This window comes from Xenopus laevis, chromosome 5L (assembly GCF_017654675.1).
Source record: "Xenopus laevis strain J_2021 chromosome 5L, Xenopus_laevis_v10.1, whole genome shotgun sequence".
Lineage (NCBI taxonomy): Eukaryota > Metazoa > Chordata > Amphibia > Anura > Pipidae > Xenopus > Xenopus laevis.
This window is the reverse complement of record NC_054379.1, coordinates 101,377,433-101,405,389: the sequence shown is the minus strand read 5'-3', so window position 1 is coordinate 101,405,389 and position 27,957 is coordinate 101,377,433. Positions and strand designations below refer to the sequence as shown.

Sequence of the window (27,957 nt, the reverse complement as noted above, 5' to 3'; positions counted from 1 at the left end):
TCAATCTCTCTGGTTACTCTTCTCGTCTCCCGCCTCCTTCCGCTGCCCCAGCATGCAATTGCCTTCTTGCTACCTGCGCCTCTCTTGAACGTCCATTCTCCTCTCTCTGGTTCCGGTATCCCTACCATCTTTGCATCTGGTGCTGTGATCTGTGTAATTCTTGGCGGCTCCTCCAGTTTGGAGCCCGTGTCTCGCCGCTCAGCTATGGCCGCCGTCCGCAGGTCCCGCTCTGACTCCCGCTGTGTCCTGCGTTTCTCCGACCGAGAACTGTGTTGAGCCCCGAGAAGACGAGACCCGCCCAGCATGGTAACCCCTCCCACTGCTCTGTCAGATGTGTGTAGTATGTACATAGTAGCTTTCACTTGTAACACACTGCGATTTGTTATTGCGCGGTTGGCCGAAGGGAAATATATGTATAAATATGCTATAAATAAAAGGTCACGTGAGCCTGACCCTCCAATCGCCGCAGCGAAAACAAGCTCACGTGTTTGTACAACCTGTTAAGCACACCCACCAAAATCTTCTTACATTTCCCTGAAACTGCTACTCTAGTCTCCAGCACGCCAATGCTACGTAATGTTTTTTTCATTCCTCCAGCAGTTTAGAGGGGGGGGGTTTGTTTTAGGATGGTGGAACAAGGGGCTTAAACATTTCTTCCAGTCAGTGGCGAAAAGGCATTGTTCAGTGTAAAAACTGGGTAAATAGATAGGCTGTGCAAAATAAAAAATGTTTCTAATATAGTTAGTTAGCCAAAAATGTAATGTATAAAGGCTGAAGTGACTGGATGTCCAATGTAATAACCAGAACACTACTTCCTGCTTTCTTAGTTTACACTGTCTGGTTACCCTGGTTACCAGGCAGTATCCAGAGACTTGAGGGGGGCCACATGGGTCATAACTGTTGCTTTTGAATCTGAGCTGCATGCTGATGATCAATTGCAAACTCACTGAACAGATATGTCCCATGTGGCCCCCCTTTAAGTCGCTGACTAACTCAGAGTTATAGAGCTGAAAAGCAGGAAGTAGTGTTCTGGCTATTATGTTAGACATCCAGTCACTCAAGCCATTATACATTACATTTTTGCCTAACTAACTATATTAGAAACATTTACCCAGTTTTTATTTTTACACTGAACTGTTCCTTTAAAAAGAAATATATAAAAAGAATTAATATAGAGAAGTGCGTTATACAGGTGGGAAATACGTTAACTGCTGCATATTTCCTTCTAGGTTCTTTTTTTTAAACTTTTTTGGATATCAGACCTAGCACCCAATTGTTAGTCATGCTATATAAGAACAGGGACCATAAAGAAGTCACCTTATGTGTATGCATTACATTGCTCATTAACATGGTGACAGTATTTGATTAGTGCTTGTAAACCTGGACAACATGATAAAGATTTACATCTAGCTGTCCTTCTGTCATTTAAGACATGTTAATTTGTTTCTCCTTGATAGAGTGGTGTCCAGACTTGTAACATTAAATACTATTGTTGTTTTCAACAAGGTTATTCATATAATTATGCTTTAATTGTATAAAGAATTATCTTTCAGATGGTAATACCTCAAGACATTTATCTACCACTTGATAAAGGGTATTGAACCTGAAACATGTTGTGTTTACCACTGCCCGGAATAAAAAATTGTTTGCAGTAACACTGCTGGAGCTCCTTTTCCTTCCTCTATACTTGGGACATTTATCTACCCCAGCATCACCATTCAGATATGAAAATAGCAAAGACGCATAAATAATCATTTAGGCTTATGTCACTCTGTTGACTGATGATTTAAACCATATGGGCATTTTTTAAAAGCAGATGAGCCCCCCTACTTTATATGGCTTTAAGGTTCTGGGAGTTTGAGCTTTTTCAGACAGCTCTTTAACAGAATGGTTAATAATCGAGACCGCAGTCCTCAGTGTCCTGCCTTTCTCCCCGTGTGGTGTCCCAGGGCCTAGAAAAAACATAGGTAGTAGATTTTGGGACAACTTCACCTCTACTCTATTTTCATTTTCAAACTTTTAACTCATGAAATGCTAGCTATTTAATATTTTATACAAAAATTTGTTTTTAAAAACAACACTTGATTTGTATCTAATAATTTAATCAATTTATGGATGAATTTATATTCTAATTGATATTGTTGCACGCACTGGCACTTTAATTAATGAATTGATAATTCTGGTTATTAATTGGAATACAAGTATTAAGTGGTTTAGATGAATTCATAAATCAATTGAAACTACTAAAGATTGATTACATTGTGTATTAGCAATTAATTAAGTATATAATTTTTGCACTTAAATTAAGCACTAAGCACTTTACTCATTCCACTTAATTTATTAATCTTTGTTTATAGTAATTGTGACAAATAAAGTAAACAGTGTGGGGTTACTACTTTCTTTATTTCGGTTTAATTTCTTGAGTTTTCTCAGCTTGAAAACAGATGTTTTCTGGCCATGCACAAGACTCCCATGAATTTAAAGGTAAAGCAAGTGGAGACTTCTTGACAAAGTGTAGCAATAGACTTGCATTAAAAAAATGCAAGTCTTCAGTAAAGTGAAAAATGGCAGCAAAAATCTAAGGGGATTATTTACTAATTTTTCGAGATTTATGATAGCTTCGAAAATCCTGCCGAGGTCATGTAGAAGTCAATGGGAGATGTTCCTTTTACAATTTGAAGATATCATGGTTGCTCTGGGTAAAAATCGAACGAATTTTGGGCGTCAAATGTGAGAAATTGATATAATTCGGGTTTTGGCTCGGTTTTGTCTATTATTTTTTTCCAACCCCAACTTTTTGGAGTTATTTTATTGATAAATAAGATAAAATCTTGAATGGGCGTCTGGTTGAGCTTGGTTTAATAAAGTAAAATAAGCAGTAAAATAGTAAATAAGCTCCCAACTATCTTGATTTGTGTGAGAATCCCTATAATATCATTTAAATTAAGGATTTAATCTTGAGCTTTGATAAATCAGCCCCATGGTGATTCTGGGCACTAGTGTTGGGTGTTTAAACTTTGACTGAGTCCGCATTATATTCCATTTTAAAGACAAGCTCTGCCACTCTAATAACACTAGTATGTACCTGTGTTTGTGCATAGGGGCAAATAATACAAGGAGATGATTAAATAGTTTTAAAGCTCTGTTGGCAGCAGCAGGTTCCCTTTAACTCAGCACATCTTTCGAAGTCTCTCATTGGCAAATTATAAAGTTCAGTCAGGAACCTGACAAAGAGCGGATGTTCTGACTCTCCTTCAAGTTGCTCATCCAAACGGATAATATTGACCATAGTAAAAGGCTAATACCTCCGATATGAATACAAATAATGTAAATTGCAAAAGTGCTCAGAAGAATAGTATTCTCCAAAAAACTGTAATAATGGGTGGGATGAAAAATTAACTGGGTGTGGCAAAATTATATTGCCCTTCAAATCCCTAAAATTTAAAATAGATCTACAAAGAGGGAAGAGGCTGGGCATGGGCAGGCTTTGAGGCTGGAGCTAATCTGGGCATTTTACAAAAAATGCTGGGCTATGCACCCAGCTAAAAGATGACTATATGGAGGTAGTTGGACTGCATTGTCATAAGCTTATTATGGTTTTCTAGTTACCTACTGTATTAGTTTCCACTGCATGTTAGATTGATTCATGTAAAGTTTCTTGTAGTTATGAAATTTCCATGCAGTAAAACACATTTTTTCAATGTAAAATAATGTCTATAGCATTTTTTTTCCTTTGTTGTAATTTTTTTTTTTTAGGCGGAAGGTGATGAGGATTCTTATACTGACAGCCTGATGTCTAATGAAAATGGGAGACCTGGAGAAACAAATCTTCAGGTAAATGATATTGGAATGGTAAACTTAAATTCTTACTATTTTGACTATTGTGCTTTGCAGTATTCGGTTTTTACATTTTTCAAGTTGTAGGTAGAGCGCATGTAATCTGTAAACATTGTACAAATTGTGTTCACATTTGCATACAGTATTACTCAACAGGAGCTTGTATGTTACAGGCATCACCTTGTGTAGTTTGCTTTAAAAAAAGATACAAACACAATTTAGGGGCACATTTACTAAGCTCGAGTGAAGGTTTAGAATAAAAAATACTTTGAATTTCAAAGTATTTTTTTGGCTACTTCGACCATCGATTTGGCTTCTTCAACTACGACTTTGAATCGAAGGATTCAAACTAAAAATTGTTCGACTATTCGACCATTCGATATTCAAAGTCGAAGGATTTAACCTCGATGGTCGAATATCGAGGGTTAATTAACCCTCGATATTCGACCCATAGTAAATGTGCCCCATAGTGTAAAAAGGTGTAGTATATGATTTTTGTTTTTTGCAATTCCACTATGTTCATTAAAGACTCGACTGTGTGGTTCAGGGATCCCCAACCTTTTGAAACCATGAGCAACAATCAGAAGTAAAAGGAGTTGGGGAGCAACGCAAGCATAAAAAATGTTCTTGGGCTGCCAAATAAACGCTGTGATTGGCCATTTGGTAGCCCCTATGTGTATTGTCAACCTACATTAAGACTCTGTTTGACAGTACACCTGGTTTTTATGCAAGCAGAACTTGCCTCCAAGCCTGGAATTCAAAAATGAGCACCTGCTTTGAGGCCACTGGAAACAACATCCAAGGGGTTGGAGAGCAACATGTTGCTCACAAACTACTGGTTGGGGATCACTGGCTGTGGTTGTTGTTTATTGCCTGCTTGTTTGAGTTAATTAAATTAAGCAGTAAAGTAAATACATTAAATACATTAAAGTAAATACATTATATACATGGGTAAAGTTACACATGGGGATTCGTGAGCATTTTACGAGGAAGGGTCTTGGCAACAAAGTAATTAACTGCTGCAGATTATGTCCCGTAATAGTCAGTAGGCATTGTTTGTGAGTATGTCACAAAGCATTCTTGTAGTCAGTTGCATTGTACATTGCATACACATCATAAAACTATGGGAAAACTGCATTCAGAGCCACTACACACATTTGGATGGGAGAAAACCAGGGAACAAAAAAAAAAATGTTAACCATTTTTACTACTTATTTATTTGTTAGCCATTCTCATGCCTCTATCACTGCCACAGTCCTTCCTGTGTTTCAATAAAAATACTATTATATTTAATTATCTTACTTGGCTATGTTATGGGATGGTTTGTTGGAATGGTTCATTTGTAGACCTCTGGAAATAATGGTATGGTCCCTAACCACAATGGCCTGATGTGGTTGTTAGTAGGCAACTGTTATTGCATATGCACCATTAATTAGTGTCAAAAATGGGTTTCTCCTTATTGCGAGCATGTCTGTGCTGATATAAAGTAACAGCTTTTGGGGATTTGTAATTTACTTTTCTGCAGTCACTTTATACTGTAATAGCAATATAAAAAAAATGTGAAGGCCTATTAAATGTGCGCTGAGCAACACTACTTCTGAAATTCCAGTGTATCAGCCAAATTAAAATTAGGTGTTAATTCTGCAGTATGGTCGGCTACAATATATTTGTTCTCTGTGCCGTGAGTAAACACAATTTTCCAGGTAATTCATAATGAATATACTATCTTTCAGGAAGAGCTACAGATGTTCAGAGCTCGTTGGATGTCTGAACTCACACCAGGATTGAGCTCTGGAGGGCTTGAAAATCGACCTATTAATGCAGCAGCTAGAGGGTCAGTGGGAAAAGTATCAGAAACCAGAGCAAAGCAAGAATTAGCTAAAGAGGAGAAGGTAAATTAATATATTATGATCATAGATGGGTTTAAACTTTTAAGCTATAATTATAAACTAAATGATAAGACAAATTGGTAAATGCATATGGGTATAGGACATGTATGGCCTCATTTGCAAAATAGTGGGTTTAGTGCTAGGAGCAAAAAGTAATGAAGATATTCCCCTGAATAAATTCAATTCTTAACTTCTTCATAGTCTCAGCAGTATCTATTACCTGCACCTTTGCATCTATGAACTGACATTTGTGTACTCTACTTAATACTATGTTACACTGTGCAATGGTAATCTGCAAATTAGTTTCCTTTTTGTGATTTTTTTTGGCTTTACCTTTCAAATTAAAGTATTCGTTCTTTTCTTAACCTTTTCAGGCGAAAGAACTTTTTCTTAAGGCAGCAGAGGAGGAACAAAATGGAGCTCTTTACGAAGGTACTGGCTACTTTTTACATTTTTGGGTAGTGGGGTTTTTTTTTTTTACATTTTACTATTTCATGCCTTGGCTTAAAGGGTAGTCCAACTTTTAATAAACTTTCAGTGTGTTATAGATGGACTGATTCTAAGACACTTAGGGGCACATTAGGGTCGAAGTGAATTTGAAGTGAATATTCGAATTCAAAAACTACCAATTTCGAAGTAATTTTTGTGTACTTCAACCATCGAATAGACCAAATTCGACTTCGATTCAAAGTGAAAATGCTTTGACTACTCGACCATTCGATAATCGATGTGCTGTCTCTTTAAAAAACCTGGACTTCGCCACCTTAAACCTGCCGAATTGCTATGTTAGCCTATGGGTAAATATTTACGGTAGAGGTTTTGTTCAAAAACACCTGACCTCCTACTCCTATCTTGGTCAATTATTTATTAAAAGGGACATGTACTTTATAGACAGAGTGCAAGACTTGGGCCTTAGTGCCCCCTGCTTAGGGCAATAAGCATTTGCATTACTCTTTTACCTGACACTGTCTAAGTATTGTGTCTTTATAGCTCGCATTGCACCCACATTACACATTTTCCAATTGAAAAAATCAGTCAATTCCTTATCATTTGGTCTACCACCAACCCACTTTGTCACACTGCCAAGGTTGTTAACATAAATATATTAACCCCCAGTAGGGGTCATTTTATTATGTATTATGACTTAGTAATAATAATAATTTGGGAATCAATTGAGCACAGGTAATTCGTACCCCCACCCCAGGTAGACCTCCTCCCCCCAGGCTAACTACCCCCCTCCCCCGGGTAAATGCCCCATACTCCATACTTACCCCTCGCCGCAGATTCTTCCAATGGGGTTGCACGCATCCATCTTAAGGCTCCTCGGTAAGCTGACTGGGAGATCGGTATTTCTTTGCATGCGCAGTTGGAGCAGTTTGCGACAACTACGCATGCTCAGAATTACACGGAAATTGCCGATCTCTTAGTCAGCTTATTTTGTTTGCATAAAAAACTCCCATTGACTCAAATGCTTTTGGTGACTTTGTCATTTTGCAGATTTTTGGTGAAGTGAATGGGTCATATTCATCCATCACTAATCCGCATCACAACTAAAAATCTCTGACACAACAGACTAGGCTGGCAGCAGGCTTTATGCTTCGTTAATGAGCTAATCTGTATTTTAGTTAATAATGTGCAATACCTAAAATCTTTACCTTTTTTGGTATTTTTACAGCTATCAAGTTTTACCGTCAAGCAATGCAGCTTGTGCCAGACATTGAATTCAAAATTAACTACACCTGGTCTCCTGATGGTGACGGGAAAAATTTGTATGTACCAAGGCTAAATGAAACATTACCGTTTTTGAATTCTAAATTGGCTTTATTTTCAATTACATGGGTACTTTTAAAAATAAAATGTTATATTTTAAATTCCATAGCCTGCAAATAAATGTAATTTTACTTTGACCTCTCAAACTAATACTACAGACAAGCAAACGGCAGCAGATTTCATTTCAAAGACCCCATCACTTTACTGTTCATTTGGAATGGATTCCTCTGTTCTTCACTATTCCTAACCTGAACTATTTTCTATTACTATTTTATATTGTTAAGAATAATATGTATCAAAAATATAATACCTTCTTTATGGCATTGCCTTTATAAAATTGTGGGGTTTGGTGCTTTGCAGGTTTATGCAGTGGATTAATTTCCTTTCTAGTATATCCCACATATTTGTTTATAAATGATTTACTATTTGTTTGCAAGCTTGTACAAGTTCAGGGATATAAAAAACATATAGCAGCTTGCCATGTTGCAGAATATGTCCATAGTATTGATCCACGCATTTCTTCTGTATAGGCAACACCATCAGTCAACTCATCACTAAAGAGTGCCATGCCTAAATTTGATAAAGAGGCCCACATTACACAGAAACCCATAATATACCCATGACAGTTACCTGTTTCTTCAAAAAGTATGAATAAATGCCATTTTCTATGCTGAAGTCCAGCTGTTTAACAGTTTTTCTCTTTCTGCATCATTTGAATGGAATTGAATCCTGGCAGGGAAGGAGGGACTAAACACTGATGTTACAAATTGTAACAACTTCTCCACAGTTTACAGACAGCATGCAGGAACTACATAACCCACTGTGATGATCCGTTCCTTATTGAAATCACACGTGCAGGGAATTGTGGGGTTTGGAGGATGCAGGACAGATGGCTGCTGATACAAAGAAAACACTGCCAGCACTTAAGTTCAGCTTGTTTAAATCCCTTTTTTTACAAAAAATGTACACCTCAGTTTTGTAAAATGTATTTAAAGGGATTTACACCGGCTGAATGTAAGTTTTTTCCTCTCTAAACTTCAATTTGTTGGTTAGTCTGAATGCTGCAAAAAATAGCAGCTGGTCAACAACACAGCGTGGGATAGGCTGGGCTCTCACAATCTTATATATATTTAAATTCTGCAAAGTAAGCAAACTATGAGTAATGCACAGACAAGCTAAGGTGTGTTGCAGTGCATACCCTTCCTAAATGTAATATTAAGAAAATGGCATTGCGCTAGAGGAAATAATATATAAATAAAAAAGAAAGATAATACTAGCAAAAGGAATTTTCAAAGGAATGATGTGCATTTACTTTGCAACTGTGTATAAAATATTCCTATAATCTGATTTTTTTTTTTTTATATGCAGCATGGATGATGCTAATAATGACAGCAAAATGGCTGACCTTTTATCTTACTTCCAGCAGCAACTAACATTCCAACAGTCTAAACTTTGTCAGTCAGACATTGATGTCACTCAAACTCATATTTCAGGTAAAAGGCACGTGCTTTACAGCGTTAATCATTCTCATCTGCCTGTCCCCATTGAGCTTATAGTATATAAAGTCCCTACCATACTCGCAAGCACAGAGAGAACACATAAACCCCATGCAACTATTCCTTGTTTAGCATCCAACCTAATACCCCAGCCAGCTGCAGGACAGCAATTGCAACTACTGCACCACTTTTTTTTGTTTTTATGTGAGTGTTTAAGTAAGTAATCTTATGTAATTGTTTAACTGCTAAGAAGGACCTTAGTGCTGGCAGAAAAAATGTAAATCCCCCAGTAACATAGGTCCTACACTGGAGTTACCTAGGGGCAACCAGAGTGTACCATTCATCTCCCAGGTGCCCTAGATCAGGACTGCCCATACTTAACTAATGTAACCTTAACATAATACAGTATATATCTGAATGAAACAGGAGGGTGATTTAGACAAGCGGTTGACAGTGTTTTGAGATCTACTGATCACCAGCTAAAGGTCTAATGGTAGATCCTGATCTACCTTTTTGGCACCCCTGCCCTAGATTCCCCATAATTTTTCTTAGATATTAAGAGATCCTGAGTTTGGGGCTCATATATATATATATATATATATATATATATATATATATATATATATATATATATATATATATATATATATATATATATATATATATATATATATATATATATATATATATATATATATATATATATATAATTCTTATTAATGTGACATTGCTGGGAACGAAACCTTAAGTGACGACACATTCTGACTGTCATAGCTAAGGCTGTAACATTGGCAAGAATAGTGTAATCATACATATTTACTCTTGGCGTTCCTTAATTTTAGAAGTACAATGGAACTCCCATTTTAATTTTTTTTTAGGGGACCAGAAAAAACTGGTGTAAAATTTGGGAAAATTTAAATGCAGGGATATTTATTATTTAATTAGTTGGTGGGACCACAAATCGATTAAAACTCAAGGGATGTAAAATTGAAGGTTCACTGTATTTAGGACATATAAATTAAGCTCAGTGTGATTTGTTTGCATCATGAGCCAGAATTTTATATGTGCACTTTTGGGATCTAGTTTCTGCATTTTCATATAAAACAAACAGTGGCTTTATATAAGTTTACACACTAGGCATTTTGTATTTAAAATATTCTTCACTCAACACAGGTTGCTTCCCATTTGGCACACCCTATATGTGCAACAGATATTTGATTATATCTTAACCGACTGTGTGCATACTACATCCAAGTTGACAGAATTAACGAATTAAACGTGAGCATGTTAAAAACGTTAGTACCAGTGAAATATTTTTCTCTGGAGAGTGTAGTAACTTATATTAGTGCTGTGTATGCAGGCTACTTTGGGACATTTATTTTTTTAAAAACTTAGTTCTTGAGATAAATGGAGCGTATAAGATATCTTAAGGTATCTTGGTCAGTATCTTTGTGCATACTGTGTGCTTTACTGGCATTTCTGTAGAGGATTTTGGAACATCTTCATACAGTAGATTTAATTTACCCAGGTCTGCTTTCTTAGAAATAATAATCATGTATTCAACAGCCTTTATATTCTTGAAAAATGTGAAGAGTTAGTGTTTTATTTGCAATATTGTTCTTTTCCTAGTGCTCCCAATGGAGGTGCTGATGTATATTTTTCGCTGGGTGGTATCCAGTGACCTTGATCTCCGAGCACTGGAGCAACTTTCCTTGGTCTGCAAGGGCTTTTATATTTGTGCAAGGTATTCCACTTAAGAGGAATATACCCCTTTCCAAACCAAAATTGTAAATAATCAATACTGTATGTGCTTGCCCACCAGTTTTGCAATAACATGTACACATTTATTATTGTGAATGGTGTTTGTTATAATAATTTCATAGTTTATTGATTTTTATTATGGATAAAAAATAATCGAGTTTTAGTAAATAACCCCCTTAGGATCAGACTTGCTTAACTTAGGTACTGGGTCCCCCCCCCCCCAAGCAGTACACTACCACTGAGCACTAACACCCCATAGTACAGAATAGCTTTCAAGTGCGTAAGGAGGAACTTCTGTATAAATGAAAATTTTGTATAAACTTTATCTAATAGAGAGAAGAAACATTCTGATGTGATCATTTACAAATCATGTACCATTTCTGGTTATTCTTCTCTATGCCCATCTCAGTAATATGTCCCTTTACATGCAGCTTAGTATCGAAGTCACTTCTTTTCATACATTCTATAGGCAAAAAGAGTATACACCAATGTATTTGACCAATTATATGTCAAATTATGGCCTCAAATCTTGCATAGAGAGACCGATTGTTGAGAGATGAGTATTGAAGAGTAACTTAACTTTTTCAGAAACTGATTATTATTGATTATATTTGTAAGGTTTCTTCTTTCCATGAGATGAAGCTTTATTTTCATTTTCTATATAATTCCCCATTTAAAGAGATGTGCGGACTACAAATTCGTAAACCACTTTAGTGAGCCAGGAAATAATATATATAATATATATTTAAATGGGGAAATATATAATTCCCCATTTAAAGAGATGTGCTGACTACAAATGTCAATTCGTAAACCACTTTAGTGAGCCAGGAAAGTGTTTAATATAAGCTCATTTGTGCTGCTTATGTTCTATTGAGACATGCATTCTACACAACTGATTTCAGTATACAGGCAATGATTTACCTCTGTATGTAAAATATAAGGCCATTAAAAGTCACAAGGCCACAAGCACTGTGCTTTTGTACAGGTCTTGAGAATCATACAGAGCGTACAGTTAGTCAGTCATGTAACACAAATTACATCATTAAACACCAATTACAACTGTTGGTATTTATAGGGTATTCTATAAGAGATGCTGTATACTGTTCCTAACATTCTATGCAGTTTTTGTTAAAAGAACATTTTCATGTGGAATCACACGCTATAAGCTCTGTAATATAGGTGTCTATTTTGGTGTATTGGAAACACATTCTACTTTTTTCAGAGACCCAGAGATCTGGCGCCTGGCATGCCTGAAAGTATGGGGCCGAAACTGTGTAAAAATTCTCCCCTATACCACCTGGAGGCAGATGTTCCTGGAAAGACCACGAGTTCGATTTGATGGTATGTTGTTTAAGAAAATTAAATAATAAAGAGTTTACTTAAAAAGTCTTTCAATATGTACTACGCTAGAAAAAATAAATATTTAACTTTTTCTTTTCTGGCTTATATACAGCTAGACCTGTAACAGTTCTAGGCACTATGGGCTAAATCGGAGACATTAGTGGTTCTACCACAATATTTCTATATCTGAAGCTGGCCATAGACACAAAGATCCGATCAATTGAATCATCGATCGTTTGGACGTCCCCATCTCCCGACCTGCCACTAACCTTCAGTTAAAAAAGAACAGATCATGACAAGTTACCGGCCGATCCATCTCCCTGCTGACGGCTTCTCGTCTGACTGGCACTGGGGAGACTTTCTCTGCATACCGGGGCGTGTGACTTCTACCGGAGGCCTAGTGAGGGGGTTTGTTAGAGGGCAGGATGGAGGATCTCCCAGAGGGGAGCCTGCCACTGTCCTTTCTATAAAATGAGCACAATCGCAGTCATGGTATTCGCCATTTTTTATTTCTAACTTCCACACAGGGCTGCAGGTAGGGATGGGGAGAGACGGGGGACCCCACAGGGATGCAAGTGCGGCACCCCCTATAGACTTGGACCTAATCCTCGCCTCCTTCACTGCACTTCAGCTTCCGCAGGCAGTCTCCCACTGAAGATCGGCAATACACGCAGAGATATTATCGGCAGCCGACAGAAATTTTCTAACCTGTTTGATCGACTAAACGACCGATCGGCATGGCACGACAGATGTCGGGACACTCCACACACGATGCGAAAATCGTATGAATCGAGGATTCGTACGATCGGATCTTTACGTCTATGACCAGCTTTAGAATGAATAATATAGTATAAAATGATTTTATGGACCTGACCATGTAGTTACTGGTTTTCTATGTATTCATTAAGGGCAGATTTATTAAGGGTTGAATTGAGAATTCGAATTTTCCAAAAAACAATTATGGTCAGATTCGATTAGGTAATTATCCAAACTCGATTCGAGTTTTTTTAAATTTCTAATTTGATTTTTGAGATTTATCATACCTGTGGCCCTTCGACTATTCGCCACTTAAAACCTGCCAAATTACTGTATACTGTAATTCAAAGGGAGAGGTGCAGTGACCAATTTTGACTTGTTTATAACCTTCCTGACATTTTTTTTTTTTTTTTCGGAGATTCGAGTTCCGAGTCGGTAAAATTCATCCGAGTTTTACATATTCAATTTTATTCATAAATATTAGAATTTCGAGTATAATTGAATTCAAATGAGTTAAAAAAAAAACTCACATAAATTCGAAAATCGACCCTTGATAAATGTGCCTCTAACTTGGCCAACATGGCCTGTTTCCCTTATTATAGGGGAACAATTGAGAATTTTAAAATGTAATATAAGCTTTATCATACAGAAATAAGACATTTTCTAAATACATTCAATTAAATATTCTGCATTGTCTCTGAAATAATCAAGTTTATCTTCACTATTCCTCTCTCCGCATCTGTTTCTCTTCATTCTGTCTTCATGCAGCAGTTGGGTGTCAGATGAATGATCCAATATATCTTATAGGTAGGTTTCCTTTCCTAGCAGATGTATTAGAGCTCACTCTAATAACAGATTCAGTACAAACAAAATCTAACAATATAACTGCCTTTTGCACAAATCCTGCTTGTAGAGAGACATGATGTCTGGTGATTATAATAGAGTGAGCTCTAATATATCTTCTAGGCAAAAGGAGTCCCCCAATAAGATATATTGGATCTAACTATCAATTATTATCTGACACCCAACTGCTGCATGAAGACAGAATGAAGAGAAACAGATGCTGAGAGAGGGATAGTGAAGATTAACTTGATTATTTCAGAAACAATGCAGAATTTTTAATTGATTGTATCTAGAAAACTTCTTATTTCAGTATGATAAACTTTATATAAAATTGTCATTCTCGCGATAGTTCCCCTTTAAGGATGGAACATACAGCAAGCAAAAAAAGCAAGGGTTTTTAAATTTAGTGGTTAGCACTGCATATTCGTAAGGTGGCCATGCACACACAGATATTATCATAGAAAAATAAGTTTTGTACAATATTCCATGTGTGTATGGCGAGAAACGAGCCAACCAATATTGGCTAAAGACTTGGATATCGGTTGGCTTGTCGATTGGTCGCCCTAACATCAGCCAGTGTTTACTGCTGAATCGTCAGATACAAGTAGAAATCTATTGTTTCTACCTGAATATCTGCCGCTTCAGCTCTAAATGTCTGTATTGAAAACAAACTCTTTCCTGTTACCAATGGTCCCAGGAATGATCGTTACTGTAACGTGCATGGCCACCTTAAAGGAGAATTCAACTTGTGGGCAAAAAACCCTGTACCCCCCACCCCACGTAGACCCTCCTCCCCCATGCTAACTACCTCACCGGGGAAATGCCCCATACTCCATACTTGCCCCTCGTCACAGATTCTTCCAGCAAAGTTCCACGCATCCATCTTCTGCATCCTCGGTAAGCTGACTGGGTGATCAGCAATTTCCGTGTTATTCCCCGCATGCGCAGTTGTCGCAAACTGTCAAACTGCTCCAGTGGGGGTACGGGGTTTTTTGCCCACAGGTTGAATTCTCCTTTAAGCTAGATATTGTGATTTGGACACATATGCCAGTAAAACTATGCATGTTATCTTATTAAGTGATTTGTTAATTTGTTGTAGGGGTATATATCAGTAAGACCACATATATACGTCAGGGAGAGCAGTCTTTGGATGGATTTTATCGTGCATGGCATCAAGTGGAATATTATAGGTGGGTATGCTTGCCATTTACATTAAAAGGTGTATATGTACACTATCTGTCATTTCTTATTACACCTGGTTTTTAAACAGCTTTATGCTAAAGAATTGTGGAGTTTAAAAAATGCTTATCACTACAATTATTACAGTTTTCAAAATACACTGCACCCATCTCACAGTGTTGAACATTGATGGTAAGGCAAGGGCAAAAAAAGGCTTGATTTAGTGTGGATGCCAATATATTAGGCACTTTTCAGTGAATTCAGTCACCAGGCTTACATGCTTGATTGTGCAGTAAAGTAAAAATTTCTAGTTCTGCTCTAGGGACCCTGGGAAAGGTAAGAAACATGGCAGCATTTTTTTCTTAAAGGAGAATTCAACCTGTAATAAAAAAACCCTCCCCCCTACCCTGGGTAGAACTCACTCCTCCCCCCAGCCTGCCCCCCCCCCCCCCCCGGGCAAATGCCCCTAATTTTTTCCGTGCAGATTCTGGCTTGAGAGTTCACAGCAGCCATCTTCTTCTTCTCCGGGAATCTTTGTGTCTTGCCGAAAGTTTTGGTGCATGCGCAGTTGGAGTAAATGTCTGGTCCCGAACTTCTTTTTTTGAAGTGTTGGAGCAAATTTACGGTCCTGAACCACTGCGTATGCACCGAACATTTTTAGGAAATTTTCGTGACGTTCAGCGCATGCGCAGTTGTTCGGGACCAGAAATTTACTCCAACTGCGCATGTGCCGAAACTTTTGTCAAGACACAAAGATTCCTGGAGAAGAAGAAGATGGCTGCCGTGAACTCTGAGGCCAGAATCTGCACGGAGGGGTGAGTAAAAAATTAGGGGCATTTGCCCCGGGGGGGCAGGTAGACTGGGGGAGGAGGGAGGGGGATCTACCCAGGGGAGGGTTTTTTTTATTACAGGTTGAATTCTCCTTTAAAATCAGTACTGGCCTGGGGAAAAAACATTAGTGATTTCATTTGTGCTATAGACAGAACCAAACCATTGTTTATCTTCCACTAAACATTTCAGTTAGCATTACATATTTAGAAAGGTAGCTCTCCAAACCCAGACTTGTCTGTCAGATTTTTCAGATGGTGAGGTGTGGTTACCTCACTCTAGGAAACGTTTCCATTGCTCCAGAAACCACAGGTGTTTGAACAGTGAACAACAATTTATATTGCTCTTTCCATTTAGATATTTGAGATTTTTCCCTGATGGGCATGTTATTATGCTGACTACACCTGAAGATCCCCAAACAATTGTTCCTCGTTTGCGGACAAGAAATGCAAGGTTTTATTATTTTTCCTGTAATATTCTCTTGTTATTAATGTCTTGAATACAAGATCATTTGGGTATAGATTTCTGTCTAACACTGCATTATAGGCTCTCTAACTTGGTAATGTTCTGTCTCTTTACATATCTGACTTTGTGACTTCTCTTTTTAAAATGTCATCCAAAAAAACTCCTTTAATGTCTGCTTCATCTGTGTACACACTCTCGCCCACTTACTCTTCTGAGGCTGAGATTCTCTGAACTCTGCCGTATAGGGATACTTCTATGGGAAAACTTGTTTTTTTTTTTCAAAACACATCATTTAATACTGTTGCTCCTGCAGAATTCTGCACTAAAGTCTGTTTCTCTGTTTCCCAGCTGCCCCAGTCATGTGACTTGTGCTCTGATAAACCTTACTGCTGTACTGCAAGTTGGAGTGATATCACCCCCCTCCCTTTCCCCCCCAGCAGCCTAAGGGTCAGGCCACACTGAGCGTTTTTGGGAGATTTGGTCGCCTAGCAACTAATCGCCTCATTTTTGCAGCGACCAATCTCCCCTTCCCTAACTCTGCGCCGGCTTAAAATGAAAAAACCGTTGGCGCTAATCACACGCGGCGATTCGTTTCCCAAAGTCGCCCGAAGTTTCCTCGTGAGGCAACTTCAGACGACTACTCCAAGTCCATTTTAAGGCGTTTAGGGAGATTGGTCGCTGCAAAGACGAGGCGATTAGTCGTCAGGCGACCAAATCGCACCCAAAACGCCCGGTGTGGACTTAGCTTGACAGAACAATGGGAAGGTAATCCCGTAACCGCTCTCTAACACAAGATAACAGCTGCCTGTTATATCTAAGAACAGCACTCATTAGTAAAATCCAGGTCCTACTACGACACATTCAGTTACATTGAGTAGGAGAAACAACAGCCTGCCAGAAAGCAGTTCCATCCTAAAGTGCTGGCTCTTTCTGAAAGCACATGACAAGGCAAAATAACCTGAAATGGCTGCCTACACACCAATATTGTAAGTTAAAAAAAAAATACACTTGCTGGTTCACGAATGAAATGTTATATAGTATAGTGAATTATTTGTAGTTTAAACAGTGAAATTTAGAAATAAAATCTACACCATTAAAATCGTGACCGAATCCCTTTAAAATAAGCAATGCACACAATTCAGCTTGAACTAAGTTTATATAGATAGTCACATGGAGAAATCCACCTCTCCCTAAAACACTGTGTGCTGACTAATATCTAATTATACTTTTCACATGCTGAACTAAGTGTGTGTAAGGACCGTCCTGTGATTCAAGCAGTCATTATAAATTGACACTGTGATAATTATTATGAAGAAAGAGCACAGTTCCACAATCCTTCATTTGTACATATAGTCGTAAAATAGCTCTTTAGCTGTCCTAGAAATATTTTTTTTCCTGCCACTTATTACCTCTAAAGAGCTTTAGAAAATTACTTGAATCCACGACTTGTCAAAACATTATAAAGTAACATATAGAGGCACATTTGTCAAGGGTCGAATTTCGAATTCATGGGAGTTTTTTTTTTTTTTTTTAAACTCCCTTTAATTCGAAATTCGACTTGGGGAGATTTATTTAAAAAATCTAAATAAAGTCGATGGATTTAAACGACTCGAAAACTCGAATCGAATTCGATCAAAATTGCTTTGTTTTTCTTCTCCAAAAAAAAAAAAATGTCAGGCTGCAAACATCTCCAAATTGATCCCTGGACCTCTCCCATTGACATTAACAGTAATTCGGCAGGTTTTAGGTGGCGAATATTTAGATTCTTAAAGGGTCAGGGTATGATAAATTTCAAAAATCTAATTTGAATGTTTTTTAAAAGAAACTCGAATAAAGTATGAATAATTCCCTAGTCGAATTTTACAGTTTGACCATAAAAAAAATTTCATTTGAATTTTCAATTCGACTCTTAATAAATCTGCCCCTTAAAGCCAGTTTAGCTGCACTTGAATGGCCTTATTACATACAATCTTAACATTCTGGGAACCGCTCTGATAAGTTTTTAAAAGCAAAACGCAGCCACATCTGGCAAAATGCAAAAACTGAGTTTGCATTTGAAAAGTTACTTACTGAAACCACTTGTGAAATATTTTATGTAACGTAGAATTATACATTTATTCCATTCTATTTTTCTGTTTTTCTGTATTGTTAAAGGAACACTAATGCCAAGAAAAATTAATTTTTTTTTAAGTAATTCTCTTAATAATGTGCTGTTGCCCTGCACTGTTAAAATGTTGTGTTGCTTCAGAAAGACTGCTATAGTTTATATAAACAAGCTGCTGTGTAGCCATGAGGGCAGCCATACAAGCTGGAAAAGGAGAAAAGGTTTACATAGTAGATACATGGTAGAATACAATGGTAACTTTTCTGTTATCGACTATGTAACCTGTGCCTTCTCTCCTTCTGTTAAAGTGAATGCTACACAGCAGCTTGTTTTTATGAACTATAGTAGCATTTCTGAACCAAACACACCAGTTTTACCAGTGCATGCATTTTTTAATTACTTTAAAATACTTTTTTTTTTTAGTGTTACTGTTCCTTTAAATACAATCAAGTCTGTACATAAAATCTCATACTACGTTTCACAATCTACAGAACTGACGCAATGCTGTTTGGCCACTACCGCCTTTCTCAAGAAACAGACAACCAAACCAAAGTATTTGCTGTAATAACCAACAAGAAAGAGGAGGTTGGTACAATGGAGTGCAAATTAAAAGCAAGCAGCTTCTGTGACTGCTGGTGTGCATATTAATATGCACAGTATATGTGTATGAAAAATCTCTTAGTCTCATTGTTTAGCAGTGCCCATCATTTACCAGGGTTATAAGACTAGCAACACAAAAAGATGAAATAGGACAATATGGCTCATTTTAGTACTTAAAGGGGTTGTTCACCGTTGAGTTAACTTTTAGTATGATGTAGAGAGTGATATTCTGAGACCATATGCAATTGGCTTTTTATTCAGCAGCTCTTCAATTTGCATCTTAACCCATCAGGTAACTTGGGTCCAAATTACCCTAGCAACCATGCACTGATTTAAATAAGAGACTGGAATATGAATAGGAGAGGCCTGAATAGAAGGATCAGTATTTAAAATTAACAATAACAATAAATGTGTAGCCTTAAAGAGCATTTGGTTTTTTAGAAGGGAGTCAGCAACGCCCATTTGAAAGCTGCAAAGAGTCAGAATTAAAAGGCAAATACCTATAAAACTATAAAAAATAAATAATGAAAAATTTGCTTAGAATTGGCCATTCTAGAACATACCTTAAAGGTGAACCACCCCTTTAAAGGTTTTATATTTTGCACCTACAAGAAAACTATTTATTGACAACAAATGCCTTTTGTAGAGAGCAATTCAAGACATTTAGCCTTTTTCAGTTTCCTGTGTAAGAATTAAAACCATTGTATTCTATACAGTATATCTTTTATCAGCCACGTAAATATGTACCGTACCTTTTTGTCCTATTTAGTTCAATGATTGTCCCCATGGCTGCCCAGTAGCTTATTTATATTAACTGTAGTGCTGTTTCTGAAACAAGCATACCATTTTTACCAGTTCAGGGTAGCCTTACATCATATTTAAATGCATAGAAAAACAACATTTTGGTGTTACTGTTCCATTAATTAGTGAGATAAACATTGGTCAGGTGTCATTTAATAAAATGACTTTGAAATATGTAGTGTGCTGCACTGGCAGCATAGCTGTTCTCTGGCCCTCATTACTTTTTTGCTTTAGGTTTGATAATTAGGTGTCCGTTTTTAGACCTGTAACTGAGAACCATATAACTGAATAACTTTCTCATGTAAACAGGACATTTGTCAACAGAGCTAAACTTCAAATGGAAATAGGATTTTCAGTTCACCGGTGTTACTAGTTCTTTAAGCATGTTCTTCCTTTGCTTAGATACTGTATATCCATTTTTTAGTAATACTGCCACTGCTATAGAGCTGTTATATAGGTAATGGCCTTCTAATACAGTTAGAAAAGGCGTCCTCTGACAACTCTTGGCGTTTATATTATTAGCCACATGATAAAACAAAACACATATGGAGTTGAGCAAAAGAAAATATCTGTTATTTCCCCAGTCACCCATGATGGATGTCTGATCAATCGGACCTCCCCAAACAGTTTAAATTGTTCATTCCCCGCTACTGCTTATTCATCTGTTTCTGTCTGTGACAGTGAATGAAAACAAGATGGTGTTTGAAAGCTCACTTGTCTGATCCACTTGTTGGCTAAGGAGCGGGCCACAAGATGGTCAGAGATTTCCTAGCTTTTACCTCCCGTTTATAAGTATAGGTTTCCTGTGAAATGCTATTTCATTAATTTTCATTCAATTTAGATATGTCCTCTATGTTTGTTTCAAGAAGTTCAGGCCTGAAAGTGTCTTGTGGGATGTGGCTTGGAGGTCCCCACTTGTCCATCTGACTTCAGTGCAGAGGTTATTCAGGAAGCGCAGCCATGTTTTGTTAAGCAAACGTGAACATGCTGGAAGGTTTTCTCAATTGTGCCCTTTACCATACAGGTGTGCTATATGATAAAGCTTACACAAGTGCTGTAAAGTTAAATACATGGTGGTCAGCTAGACTGGTCATTTACATTCATTAAAAAAGAAAAGTGGAACAGGAAGAATAAATAGATATTAGAGGCAGATTAGCCTCTTTTTTGCAAATCTGAGCTAGCTCAATTCCAGATCATTGGATTTGCTAAACACTTATTGCCTTAGAATTGTTTGAAATTCCAAACTGTCTTTTTATAATGTTTGCTTTCAAAGACACAAAAAAGAACAGAAATAGAATTCCGTAGAAACTCTTTCTGTCGAAGGCAATAGAGTTAAGGTCCCCATAGACGCAAAGATTTTTCTTGCCGAACAACCGATATTAGCGAAGTCCGACCAATACGTCAAATTATTGTGAAGTTAGTGGGGTTCGAACCATCGTACATCTTGCGATTTTTCGTCCGACATCTGTCAAAAAATTGATCGGCAAGGTTAAGAAATCTTTATCAGTCCCAGTGCAATCTATCTATGTTTGCAGGGCCAAGCAGGCAGCTACCCTTCATTTTTGCTGGCAATATCGCCTAAAATTGTCTTTTTAGTTGATGGATAAGGATGGGCGAATTTGACACATTTTGTCGGGTGGCGAAATTTTTTTTTTTTTGATGCACCCCGCCATACATGTCTATGGGCGTCATTTTTCCGGCGAAACGAGGCGAAAAAATTCGCCCATCCCTATTGATGGACACATCATACATTTAAACAATAATTTCGAGATAATCGTGGTCTCACGATAACGATTGGATCTTTTAAAAATCTTTACATCTATGGCCAGCTTAAGTGTCAATTCAAGAGAGATACAAAGGAGCAAATTTACTAACCTCCGAAAATTTGCCAGCGACGGCTTCACTCGCAGTGCAACACTTCGCCAGTCGTAGATTCGCCAGGACAACCCTAAATCACTAAAATCTGAATTTGCGCTGAATGCAGGCAAAGTAGCACTATCGTTTTTACGTTCTTTTGCAGCCGATCACCCTGAAAAAAGCAAGAGACGCCAGAGTTTTTTGGGATTTAGAAATTTTTTCAACTAAATTTTGAGGAACTCCTATCTACTACTTCGCCTGGTCTGAGGTGGCGAAGGCAAGTCTGGTGCAAGAGGTAACGTTCAGTAAAATCCGCATCTTAGTGAACCTTACTTACTATGTTACTATGTAATTTGCGCAGTTACTTCCCTTCGCCAGATCACAACTTCACCTAGCGATTGAGTGCGAATGAGCGCCAGCGGATCATTCTCCTTCCCTAATGAAGTTACGACTGTGCCCGTTAGTAAATCGGCCAAGTACCAAAATGACATCACGCTGTCGAATTTTTGCCAACATTAGTCACTTTGCCCTCTAGTAAATCTAGTAAAACATCCAGAGCACTCATGCCCCTGATCAATTTAACAAACCTAAACGAATACCTGTGTTTGAAGAAGTTCATGATAGAAACTTTGACTTCAATAAATCAAGCTGTATTGTTAGGAGGCTGGTTTATAAAAACAGATTTAAAGGACACCTATCAGATTTGCAGTAGACAATCTGCAATATCTTATTTTATACCACAGACACTGTAAACCCAATATTCAGAAAGCTATGAATTGTAGGAAGGGAGTGTCACACACAGTCCATTTTAAGCAAATATGTTTTTTATAGCATTATTTTTACTTTGCATACATTTATACTGGTGACAAAGCAATCGTATTTGCTTTATTGAATGTGAAACGGTATGGTGATCCAAATCCGATTATCCAAGTCCCAGGCATTCTTGATAATAGGTCCCATAATTGCATAACAATACTATAAACTGTTTGACTTAATAAGGAAGGTTGTGGCCAGCCATCTTGAGAACAGTGAACTTTGTGGCATGACTAAAACTGTAAGCTCTGCCAGTATCTAGTAGTTAAATGGATCTAAAAGCAAACCCTAAAAAAATGAACTGATATAAGTTACTATGAACACTTTTGCAGTTTACATTAGTATTTTTATTTTTAGTGGTTTTTAAGATCAGGAAAAGTATTTTTTTCATTTACTGTTATTTTAAATAAAGGTTTGTGTAGCTAAACTACTTTGGTTTAATTTTTGAAAGCTTCTTCAGTCTTGTGTGCTAAATAGCAAAGTATGGTGTGTGCTGGTATGTTTATAGCAAGTTTGCCAGAATATGCTTTACTTTGCAGTTACATTTCCCTCAGTTTGAGGTGGGTATGGTTTCATTAGTGCACCTGAACAGACTGTATAAATAGAACCCCTGGAGCTTGCTCTAGTGTATAGCTGCTCTTAAGTCAGCTCTTTTGTAGTGGGGACTCTGTAAGTGGAGTTACAAACAGAACTTTCAAACTAAAGGAGTTCAAACAAGGTAAAAATTGTTAGATATTCAATTTTTTTTATTATTCTTGTTTGTTGATCTGTAACTGGGATTATGAGTGTTCGCAAGATTAAAGGTCTGACCCAGTGCACATTCTGCTATATGTATGCAGATTTGGAGCAAGAGTTCTAAACTGCTTACCTCTGGCGGTTGTGAGAAAATTGACACTTTAGAAACTTGTGTTAGAGCACTAGAGAAATAAATTGCAGCACTGCAGTCAATTGACAATCTTGAGAGGAGTCTCTTGCTCACTGAGCAGGACTTAACTGGGTCAGATACCTTGGGGGGAACAGAACAGCAGCAGAATTATGAGGCAGTTAGCTGGGTGACAGTTAGAAAATCTATTGTAAGGAAAAGGGAGGCTGCTCTGGGGTTTATAGATCCCAACAGATTTGCCTGATTGTGTGAAGAAGATGGGAGCGTGAACTCAGAGGGATCAGCCCCATCTAGAACTGCCAATCCTAACAGCTGGGAGACCAGTTTCTCTATTAGCGGTGAGGAGGAGAGCAGATATAAAACTATTTGCTGGTTTTCGTAGAATGCAGAAATAATAATTCTTTGTTTACTAATGGTAGGCGCTTGTGCTAAATTCTAGAGCTTATCTGCACTTATTTTTTATGTTAAGTTCTTTTTGGGTTATTTAGTGGTAAGCACTTAATCATAGAACGTAAAGAATGCAGTATGTGCATTACAAAGAGGAGACACTTATTACCAAGAAAAATCCAAGCTGTATTTAAATATGTAAGTGAAAGCTTAGTATAAAAGTAAATGGACAAAGCTTTTAGGCTTCCTGTTAAACATACCTGAACTTGTCATTTCTGTTCTTGCAGAAACCAAGTGACTATCAGAAATATCGTTATTTCCGTCGACCCCAAGTTCCGGAAACAGAACGCAGCTTTCACATGGGTCTACAGCTTTGTTCCAGCGGACGTCACAGATTTAACAAGCTTGCCTGGATCCACCATTCTTGTCACATTACTTACAAGTAAGTTTCACAAGGAAATAATGATGTTGTCTGTCCTGTCTACAAACCCTTTTGTAAAAACGTATGTACACCGTGCCCTCAAAAAGAATTCCGTTACCAGTATGAGATAGTAGCATTACGCTGTAAGGTTGATTTTCATCATCAGGGCTGGTCATCTTTCTTGAATTAGAAAAACAGATTGTGCAAAATACAATACCCGTACACTGCAAGACCACATGTCTCAGTCAGCTTAAAAATAAAGCTTTTGATGTTTAGCTTTCAGCAGGATAGTGATCCTAACACAAGGCCAAAGTATCACTGACGTGTAGAAGAATGTCTTACAATGGTTCAGTCAGAGCCCTGATCTAGAGCTAATTTGTCTGAAAAAATGATCTAAAATCAACCCCAAACTCTGTGGAACTCTGAGAGATACATAGCCATTTTCTATCTTGCCAATAACAACGATTCATTAATATATTGAGAGGCATAAACATCTTATAGCTCCTAGACTTGCATTGCAGTAAACAGAACAAAAAGTATTGGATTATTTTAATATAGAAAGGTAAGAAACAGTGGGGGTCATTGATAAACACTGACCAAATTTGCACCTGGGCAATAGTTCATGACAACCAAGCAGATGTTTTTATTGTTCTACCTACAACTGACTGAGAAAAACTAACTAGGACAAATATAGAGCAGGCACTCAAATGAAGGTAGTCTTCCACCAAATAGTCAAAACTATGTGAAAATTTGTGTCCTATACCTTACGCGTTTCGTGTCTTTAACACTTAATCATAGGCTATAATTGGCATCCTTGAAGGTACATCATAATGTTAATCATTAGAAATGTATTTCACTAAATAAATGGCACCCAACTCGGATTAAAGGTGCATTAAAATGGCATCCAACTAAAACTGGGTGTAGCTCTTCATTAGTACCTATATCTGAGACACCGGAGACAATTGGACATGAGGTTGGTCTATGTGGAGAACTCAGGGATTGGATCACTAGATAATTTATGGTGTGTTGTTATTGGTGCACATATATTTAAATACTGGTGTTTAAGCTCTGTAAATTCAGCCTATGATTAAGTGTTGAAGACACAAATGGGTAAGGCGTAGGACACAATAAATGTTCAAATTTTTTGACTATTTGGTGGAAGACTGCCGTCATTTGAGTGTCTGCTCCAGATTTATCCTTTTGGTTGTTCGCTTCCTATGCTGAGGGCTCAGGGCAGTGCACCTAATGTGGTGAGTAATCACTTTTACTGTGTGGAGACCCTCTCTATGTTTTACTGAGAAAAACTAACTGCACATTTGCACAGTGTCTATAAATGAGCCCCACTACATTTTTATTCCAGCATTTATGATTTGGGTAGCGTCAAAAGCTCTACACAATGAGTATGTATTAACTGAAGTGCAGTTAAAGGTGTGGTAGTCTGAATCTTTTGTGTGTACATTGCTTTTTTTTAACACTTTATCTGCCATTGATGGTAAAATCGACAGTGACTGTAGTCAGTTCCATGCTGTGTAGATTTTAAAGGGGTTGTTCACTTTTTTAAAGGAAAATTCAACCCTTAACTAAAAAAAACCCTACCCTACATAGACCCCCCTCCCTCTTCCCCCCAGCCTTCCTGCTACCCCAGGGAAATGCCCCTAACTTTTCACTTACCCTACAGTGCAGATTCAGGGATCGCAGTTCACAGCAGTCATTTTCTGGGTCAGAAGAAGAAGGCAAATAGTTGAAAAAAAATGAGAAAAAAACAGCCATTTGGAAAGTTGATTAGAATTGGCCATTCTATAACATATTAAAAGGCAGGCCCGGATTTGTGGAGAGGCCACCAAGGTCCGGGCTTAGGGTAGCAAGATTTTAGCGGGCGGCATGCTGCTTAACCAAACCCACTTTGTTCAGAAACACTGGGGATGCACAGGAGATACAATGTTTTTTAAATTTCCTGTGCGCCAATCCCCATTGCTCCAGTCTCAATGATGAAAATTTGAGTGAATAAAAGCGAAGGGGACAGGGGTGACGAACAACAGTGGGCCTAGGGGTGCGCATTATGTAAATCCGGCCCTGCTAAAAGGTGAACCACCCCATTAAGGTACAGGATCGTATGTTAAGCTTTGGGGATCGTGTGTTGCTAAATAATATGTGGCTTTCATAGATCACTTCCTCTTACTGATTCAGATGTTTTTATTTTCCAGATCAACTGGAGAGACAGCTGTTACAGCATTTGAAATTGACAAGATGTACACGCCACTGTTTTTTGCTCGTGTGAAAAGCTTCACTGCTGTGTCAGAAAGGCCTCTTTAAAAAAGTACAATTCTCGCATGTGTATTGATATTAATGAGCATTGAATTTGGGGGTTTCATAACATTTGGGGTGTTTTAACTGAATGAAATAACGACGCAAAGTTTTATTTGACTGGAAACAGCCGTTTCTCTATCGCTACAGTTATGTTTAGAGTGTGCTTATTTTGCAACAATGTTCATTTATGTTGATTGAGCCAACAAACTGTTCTTTTCATGTGTATTGGCCCTTCAGATATGATTGAAAAAAATGATAGCATAAAAGAATGTTTTACGAATAGATTGTTAAATTATTTTTGCTGCCGTTTAGCTGTACCTTTCACTTAAACTGGATATGTGAAACAAAATAAAATCCTTAAATTAATCTGAACTGTTGTCATGGAATATATGAATGTGTCGCTCAATCAGCAAGCTGAGCTTTCAGGCAGTTTCCAAAATCCATATCTATCATCTGTGGCAATAACATCTGGTGGATTCTGGCTGCAGGCAAATAAAAAACACTGGCAATGAATAATGGTGATTGTTATTATGTAAACAAAATAATTCTTATGTTGCCATTTTGTTGTTGATTGTTAAGGGCAAAAGGGCAAGGTTCTACAATGGTTCTTTAATATCCACCTCTTTATCTGCTGTTGAATTAACACCCCTAGTACAACTCAAGTTACTCAACTGCAGATATTTCACACTTCTGCTTAACTACCACTATGAGATTAGACATTAATGCCAAATGAAACGTTTTTATGCAACAGCTGTGCAGACTTACCATACTACATGGGATCTGATATTCCACTAGTTTTGTATATATAGGTATAGGATCTGTTATCAGGAAACCCATTATCGAAAAAGCTCTGCATTACGAGAAGGCAGTCTCCCATAGACTCCATTTTATCCAAATAATCCAAATTTTTAAAAATGATTTCCATTTTCTCTGTAATAATAAAACAGTACCTGAGGCCAGAGGCAGTACCAGAGGCAAAACTAGCTTAACAGGTTTGTTTTATTTATTTTTTAAATGATTTAAGATGCTTGACAAAGGGGTTACACCCCGAAACGTTGCATCCGCAATAAACAAGCAAGGGTTCTCCCTGCTAGAAATACCCACGTTGTGCCGGTGATTCTTTTTCCTTTCACACTAAACTCGAGGTTGCCAACGCCTCCTTCACTGAGCACCGGGGATTCGTTTAGGACAGGACAGCCAGGGTGTGCGAGGGTAATTCCTCCTTTCTTCCTTTCCTTTCACCCATATATTAAGAGAATTAAAGGAGTACAAGGGTACAAGTTTGTTAGACTTTCTCCAGTCAAATAAATGACTATATTTTTGCTGGAGCTAGTGCTCAGAAAAACCTTACCAGACTGGATCTTTCTCAGAACCACATCACAACCATCTGTTTCATGGATCCCTTGCGCCTTTAAAACTTGCACAGAACTGTAAACTTCTCTGACATTACAAAGCTGGAGCATTGTTTGTGGGGAAAAAAGTTGAATTCAGGTGTCACCCAGGCTCTTGGATTCTCCCAAATCCTGTTGATAAAGGCAAAAATCCCAAACCAAATCCTGGATTTGGTGCATCCCTGCTCTTAACGACCCCCTCTCTGTTTCTATACCTACAGGCGGTGG

General features: G+C 37.7%; 1 protein-coding gene across 5 annotated transcripts; it reads left to right on the top strand.

The window, feature by feature from the left end:
- Positions 1-46: 46 nt before the first annotated feature.
- On the top strand, positions 47-26,710 carry fbxo9.L (F-box protein 9 L homeolog). 5 transcript variants are annotated; one of them, NM_001087129.1, is made up of 13 exons: positions 47-306; positions 3,757-3,834; positions 5,571-5,729; positions 6,101-6,158; positions 7,402-7,495; positions 8,865-8,989; positions 10,622-10,736; positions 11,976-12,094; positions 14,793-14,883; positions 16,058-16,153; positions 18,761-18,854; positions 23,898-24,052; positions 26,236-26,710. In NM_001087129.1, the coding sequence occupies exons 1-13, from the start codon at positions 304-306 to the stop codon at positions 26,342-26,344; spliced, it is 1,296 nt and encodes a 431-aa protein (NP_001080598.1). In that variant the 5' UTR covers positions 47-303; the 3' UTR covers positions 26,345-26,710. The 5 variants fall into 5 exon arrangements, with proteins under 5 accessions (NP_001080598.1, XP_018117159.1, XP_018117161.1 ...); XM_041562087.1 differs by lacking the exon at positions 47-306 and adding an exon at positions 555-573 and having other exon boundaries at positions 26,236-26,704; XM_018261670.2 differs by lacking the exon at positions 18,761-18,854 and having other exon boundaries at positions 168-306; positions 26,236-26,704.
- Positions 26,711-27,957: the final 1,247 nt, after the last annotated feature.